The following is a 7,170-nucleotide window of genomic DNA, read 5'->3' on the forward strand; positions in this document are numbered from 1 at the left end:
AGAGAGAGAGAGAGAGAGAGAGAGAGAGAGAGAGAGAGAGAGAGAGAGAGAAGGAGGAAGAAGGGGACAGCATACATAGTGCAGCTTGGGAGTGGGCCATCTTTGTCTTCCTGAGGATCCAGTGTTCTGACCACAGGCCTTCAGGCTTAATGGCAGGTCTCTTTAACTGGTGACCCAAATCACTGGCCCTTCTAATAGGTTGGTTATTTGTTTGTTTGTTTGTTTATATATTTATTTATTTGTGTTTTTGAGAAAAGGTTTCTCTATAGAGCCCTGGCTGTCCTGGTACTCACTCTGTAGACCAGGCTGTCCTCGAACTTAGAGATCCACCTGCCTCTGCCTCCTTGAGTGCTGGGATTAAAGTCATACACCACCACCACCTAGCAATGATAGTTAATATACCTATATTCTTCTACAGTCTCAACCATACTGATAAATATATAGGGTGGCACCCGTTTTGCTCCCAGAAATAGTCATTTATCAGCCTGTGTCCTGTGGGTGGAGCTGGACAGATGGTGTCTTTCCTTATCTTCCCAGGTGCACAGCCCAACCTAAAGTGGAGCCAAAGCTACTTATTCAAATGGAGTCTCCAAGGTAAGCCAAGCGAGGTCAAGATAAGTGAGGGTAAGATGAGATAAGCTAGGGTAAGATGAGATAAGCGAGGGTGATAAAGCTAGCTCGGCAGTGCACAGTACCAGTACTTCTGGGCACCCATTATGCTAGTCTTTAGGCGTCTGCCTCTTCTTTCCCTAAGGAACCCTCTACCAGCTAATCACACAGATCTTGGGGCTCACTTCCTCTCTGCTGCTATACACAGGTACTCTGCACTTTCCGGTACTTTCCGGGAAGAAAGTTTTATGCTGGTTTTACACTTTTTTTTTGCTGTATGGAGTAACTTACAGCGGGACACAGCCTGAGCTCACACACAATAATTTTGTGAGATTATTAGAAAATGTCTGGGAGTAGTAAGACTTGCCTGACCTGAGGTCATATGCATTCTGGCCTGAAGCCTAGTTCATTGTTACTTTAGAGTTCACACCTGAAAATGCTTCCGTATAAGAGACCTATTGACTCTGCACTTAACAGTGCAAGTGAATTAATTGTGCTGCAGCCTTGGGAGGGCTTCAACTAGATTCTGGAGTGAAGGGCTCCCTTACTCCCTACACCCCTATAAATTTCCCCATTTTCTATCCTGTCTTAGTATCTTAGGTAAGGTTACTATTGCTGCAATGAAACACTGTGGCCAAAGCAAGTCGGGAGTAAAAGGTTTGTTTGGCTTACACTTCCATATCACAGTTCCTCATCAAAGGAAATCAGGTCAGGAACTCAAGGGAATGAGAGACCTGAAGGCAGGAGCTGATGCAGAAACCATGGAAGAAGGGTGCTTGATGGCTTTGCTTCTCATGGCTTGCTCAGCCAGCTTTCTTTCTTCCTTTCTTTCTTTCTTCCTTTCTTTCTTCCTTCCTTTCTTTCTTTCTTTCTTTCTTTCTTTCTTTCTTTCTTTCTTTCTTTCTTTCTCTCTTTCCTTCCTTCCTTCCTTCCTTCCTTCCTTCCTTCCTTCCTTCCTTCCTTCTTTCTTTCTTTCTTTTTTTCTGAGACAGGGTTTCTCTGTGTAGCTTTAGCTGTCCTGGAACTCACTCTGTAGACCAGACTGGCCTCGAACTCAGAAATCTGCCTGCCTCTGCCTTCCAAGTGATGGGATTCAAGGCATACGCCACCGCTGCCCAGCTCAGCCTGCTTTCTTATAGAACCCACTCACAGTGGCCTGGGCTCCCCCCACTCCCATCAATCACTAATTAAGAAAATGCCCTACAGCCCCATCTTAGGGAGGCATTTTCTGTTGTTTTTGTTTTTGTTGTTTTGTTTTGAGATAGGATTTTTCTGTGTAGCCCTGGCTGTCCCGTAGGCAAGACTGGCCTTGAACTCCTAGGATGCTAGAAATAAAGGCATGCACCACCATTGCCTGGGAAAGATTCATTTATTTTTATGTGCATTAGTGTTTTGCTTACTTGTAAGTCTGTGTGAGGGTGCCAGATGCCCTGGAACTGGAGTTACAGACAGTTGAGCTGCCATGTAGGTGCTGGGAATTGAACCCAGATCTTCTGGGAGAGCAGCCAGGGCTCTTAACTGCTGAGCCATCTCTCTAGGCCTGAAGGCATTTTCTTTTTTCTTTTTTTCTTTTTCTTTTTTTTTTTGCACTAGGATAGCATTTATTTTTTCCTTGGCAAAAAAGTCAAATGCTACATTTTTAAAAACAGAAAATCTCAAGACAATCAAAAGCATCACAGAAGACGGTCTGGCAATGGCACAAAACATCCTACAAGAGTTTTGTTTTTTTTTAAACACACAAGTCAGTTTAAAAAGACAGAAGTTCTGTGAGAACTAAGACATCTACAGCCTGTAGTTTAAGAATAGAAAAAAATTAAGACAAAAGATTCACAGCATCCAGCATTTTGCTTAATTTCCTGTTCATAGCACCTATTTCTCTAGATTATAGGATGATTATTCTAAACCTGTGGCATAGGTTGTGTCCTACAGTGGGCCTGCTGTGCCACTTCCCTCCCCAGAAGCCCCTGCCATTATGAGAATACTCTTTTTGACACAAAGAGATAATGCAAGAACTGGAGAGCAACCGAGAACCTGGGTGCAGGACTATGACTGCATTTTTCAGGGCTGGGTGCCACCAGGGCGGCACTGTGTGTCTCAGGGTCCTAGGGTGGGGAGAGCTTCCTTTCCACATGATGTGTGAAAGACAACAACTGGCTGACAGACAGTTGCCTCCAAGTTAAAAAAAAAAACCTCTCACACTAAATAGTCTAAGAGAACAAGCAAATTACCAATCATTTCTACACAGTCACATGCAGTGAGGCTGGCACAGCCACCTGTCACTACCCTAGGAAGGAGCTAACAGAGCAGGACGGTGACTCCCAACACAGCCCTGCTGCACTGAGGCTGCACGGAGAACAGATCCCACACACAAAGCACTCACTACAAACCACACCTTCCTGGACAGAACAAGTTAGAAAACACCAGCAAACCCCAAAACTGGAAAAGTTCCTCCTAGAAGTCATGAACTTAGGTAACCTTGCAGGCTTGAGACTGCCTGCTTGGCCAGATCAGACCCTGTCAGAGGCAGGAGGCCGGGGAGAGGATTGTCTTTACCTAGACTGTGAAGTGGCCTTCCCGGGAGATACAGCTGATGTGTTAGCCAAGCAGTCTGGGTGAGCAGGCAGGTTAGGGAGTGAAGTAACACATGAACGGGCATTCTCGCTTGAGTGGGAAGGAAAGGAAGGCCTGGATCAGTCTGGAGTCCCGGGATGCAGCCCCCCCTCCCGCCCTGCTAATCTAACTCAAGGGTTTTCCTGGTGTGTTTGTTTCTCTTTCTACAATGTCAGACCTTAAAAAAGATACAGGCTAGTCCCAAAGCTGGACTCTGAGTAAAGTTGTTCTTTTATAAATACTTTAATTAAAGATAATCCTCACTCCAAGCAGTATCAGTGACACAGTTACCACCAGGCACACAAGTTCACACACACGCGCCGCACACGCGCGCACACACTCGAGCACACACACACACACACACACACACACACACACACACACACACTCACACACACACGGCTCCCACACTTTCACAGAAAGTCGGACAGCCACCACACAATTATAAAGGCCCTACCTCAGTGAAGTAAGGGTGAGAATGACTTTGTCATTTCAGTGTAAAGAAGCCAGAGAGAGAGTGTTGTCACTTGAGGAAAAGTAAAAGGAGGGATTTGTAACAGTGCTTGCTTTAAAAAGCACAAGGGGGGGAAAAGTAAAATTCTAATTACTGCAAAGTGAAAACAAACAAAAAACCCAGAACAAGCCACCAACCAACCAAGAATGTCCCAGCTTTTGGATTTCTTCCTAGTAACTGCCTGAAACTTGAGCAAACTCTGTTTGCATAAACAGAGAGCTTTCCATAGCTAGGGAAATCAAAAGACCAAACAAGGAAACTGAGGGTGGAAGTTAGTGTGAATCTGCATTTCGGGAGAAAGTTAGCTGTCATTAGCTCCACAGTCCAGCATAGTTCCCATGGAGCCCAGAAGGGAGGGGGCCCCCTGCCACAAAGAGCTTCGTTCCGGACGAGTCGTAGCAGTGGGTGTAAACAGCATTGGGGAAGAAATCAATGTCTGAAAAGTAATTCCTCCAGGTTTCATCATGATTCAGCCAGCCCTTGCCAGTAGTTAGTTTCAGATTCTCCCCTGCGAGTCTGGGCTTGGATCCATAACAAGCTGAGAACCTCTCTTCCAAAAACCTCTGAGCTCGGATGTCATAGAACAGCAGGGAGCCCTGCCCTGTGCCCACAGTGATGATGTGCTCATAGAAGCTCACTGATCGAATCCCACTGCCTCGCTCCCAGGAGCAGACAGACTTGACGTTGTACGATGGCTGCTGTGGATCCAAGAAGGAAACATGTGCTTGAGAGCCCACTGCATACACTGACCATTCACTACCATAGGCCAGACACACATTCTCTCGACAATATGGCAATTTGGTGGAAAGGAGCTTAGACAATGTATTTTCAGCCTTCCAGAGATGAAAGTAGCCATCTAGCGATACTGCTCCCAACTCCTTGTTCTTGTTGTTGAAGGCTAAAGCCCGCACCTTGCAGTTGTCCGGGTTTGTATCCTCCTTGGGGATATCCTTTAAGGCCTTGTGAGTGATGTGAGCATACACAGGGACTGGTGACATGTTATGTCTTGCATCACTTTTGGTCAACACATCATCTGTCACCTCCCAGAGTCCCATAGACCCATCCCATGAGCCAGACACTGCCATAGTATCGTTGATCCATGCAATAGAAAAGATCCAATCCTTGTGTCCATCATCACCCACACACACAGGATCTAACGTAGACAGGTGATAGATGGCAAGACTGTTTGGGTTGTCTCCTCCAGTGGCTAGGAGTGTTCTAGAAGGATTCAGTTCAATTGCATGGATACCACAGCCCTGCTTGCTGAGTCACACCTCCAGGTTCCCGGTCTTTCAGAATAGGAATCTTGGTGATCTGGCCTATCTGGACATCCACGACAAAGAGCGTGTTGCATTTTGTGCCACACACCACTTGCCTATGATTCAACCACTGAGAAGCAAACACTTTATTAAGGGTCCCAGGTGAAACTCTCTCTCCTTTAGGAGACTGGGAAGTTGTTGTGCTGCATAACCATGTAACACGCGAGAGTAGTTGGTTTCATTCTGTAGCCTGACTTCACGGTTCTTCAGGTAGTACACTAGGGATCTCTTCACTGGGGGGAGTCTTTTCCTTTTGGGCAGCGAGTGATCCCAGCCAAACGCCAGGTCTGGGAAGGACGGCCAGCGGCGAGAACCAAAACACTCCCTCCCACTCGCCTGCGCCCCGTCACTCCTGCGCAGCTGCACATCAACGGCATTTTCTTAATTGAGGTTTCCTCCCTCCTTTCAGATGACTTTAGCTTGTGCCAAATTGACATAAAACTATCCGGCACCCTTCGCTTTTCTAAATTTACTTTTATTTATGTGTATGTGCATGTTTCCATGTGTGCCTAAGGAGACCAGAAGAGGGCATAAGATCCTTTGGAACTGGAGTTACAGGCACTTGGGAGCTGCTCTGGGTGGGTGCTGGGAACTGAACTCAGGTCCTCTGGGAGAGCAGCCCACATTCTTAACTACTAAGCCCTCTCTTTAGCCCCACATATGTCTTTTTGGTTGAAATATTAAGCTTGGATAGCAGAGCCTGGCTGGTTGAGGCTGTCGGGCTCAGGCTTGATTGAACTCTAAAAACAAAACAAAACAAAACAAAACAACAAAAATCTCTGGGACAACCTAAGAAAGTGCAGAGTACCTGTGTATAGCAGCAGAGAGGAAGTGAGCCCCAAGATCTGTGTGATTAGCTGGTAGAGGGTTCCTTAGGGAAAGAAAAGGCAGATGCCTAATGACTAGCATAATGGGTGCCCAGAAGTACCGGTACTGTGCACTGCCGAGCTAGCTTTATCACCCTCGCTTATCTTTCCCTCGCTTATCTTGACCTGCCTTAGTTTCTAAGTGTGGAGGCTGTTCCTGGGACTCACTGAATTCTTCAGCTGTTGACAGACAGGAGGTTTATGGATCTGGTGTTAGGGAAATCACTGATAAATGAAGTTTTAGTCAGGCCCCACCCTCTGTTGGCTCCAGTGGCCTCTGATAGCTAATCCTGTAACAGGAAGGCAGACTCCGTGAGGACAACAGAGTGTGCAGCTCTACAGAAGGCATGTTCACATTCCTGGAATGCTTTTAAAGTCCTCTCTGGAAGGAATGCTCTTTAGGAAGAGGACCAAGAGAGTGGGCCTGAGGCTTTGCCTGCGAAACCCAGCCAGCTCAGAAAAAGCCATTCACTGCTTAAAGTGCAGTTGCTTAGTATAGATTTTTATTTGCTATTTTATTATTTGATGTGCATGGGTATTTTGTCTGCATGTAGATCTGTGCACCATGTGTGAGTAGTGCCCATGAGGCCAGAAGAGGGTGTTGGATCCCTTGGAACTGGATTACAGATGGTTGTTCCCACACAGGTAATAGGAGCTGAACCCAGGTCCTCTGCAAAAGCAGCCAGTACTCCTAACTGATGAGCTATCTCTACAGCCCCTTCGCTCATTATTAGTTAAGAAAGGTGTGTGTGTGTGTGTGTGTGTGTGTGTCTGTCTGTCTGTGTGTCTGTTTGTGTTGGGTAATATGTACATGAGTGTGTGTGCTTTCAGAGACCAGAAGAAGGCATTGCATGTCCAGAGGCTGGAGTTAGAGGCAATTTGTGATGTGCCTGATGTGGGTTCTGAGGACCTAAAGCAGGGTCCCTGCAAGAGCAGGGAATACACTTAACAACTGAACCATTTCTCTAGCCCCTTACTGTTATTTGTTTTGTTTTTTAGTGGAAAGTGCTGGATGTTACATTCAGGTGACGGCAGAGCCTGGAAACTGCTGCTGTAATTGATGCAGAGCATACTAATGTTCTTGGTATTTTAACATACACAGATACACAGTGTGTATATGTGTGTGTGTGTGTGTGTGTGTGTAAATGTGCATGCGCACACACATAATTTGAAGTTTCAGAAATTTAGTTGAGTTCTCAAATTTGGTTAAAAAATGTCTCCCATTTTATTATGTTGAATTGCATTATAGAGA

At 46.0% G+C, this 7,170-nt stretch overlaps 1 protein-coding gene across 1 annotated transcript in view; it reads right to left on the minus strand.

The window, feature by feature from the left end:
* Window positions 1-3,996: 3,996 nt before the first annotated feature.
* Window positions 3,997-7,170, minus strand: part of LOC116078666 (DDB1- and CUL4-associated factor 12-like) — a 5,911-nt gene continuing 2,737 nt past the window's right edge. Inside the window, 3 exon segments of the mRNA XM_031354018.1 lie at window positions 3,997-4,992; window positions 4,994-5,154; window positions 5,157-5,412. Coding sequence (XP_031209878.1) covers window positions 4,045-4,992; window positions 4,994-5,154; window positions 5,157-5,412 — 1,365 coding nt within the window. The 3' untranslated portion in view covers window positions 3,997-4,044.

This window comes from Mastomys coucha, unplaced genomic scaffold (genome assembly GCF_008632895.1).
Source record: "Mastomys coucha isolate ucsf_1 unplaced genomic scaffold, UCSF_Mcou_1 pScaffold5, whole genome shotgun sequence".
Taxonomy (NCBI): domain Eukaryota; kingdom Metazoa; phylum Chordata; class Mammalia; order Rodentia; family Muridae; genus Mastomys; species Mastomys coucha.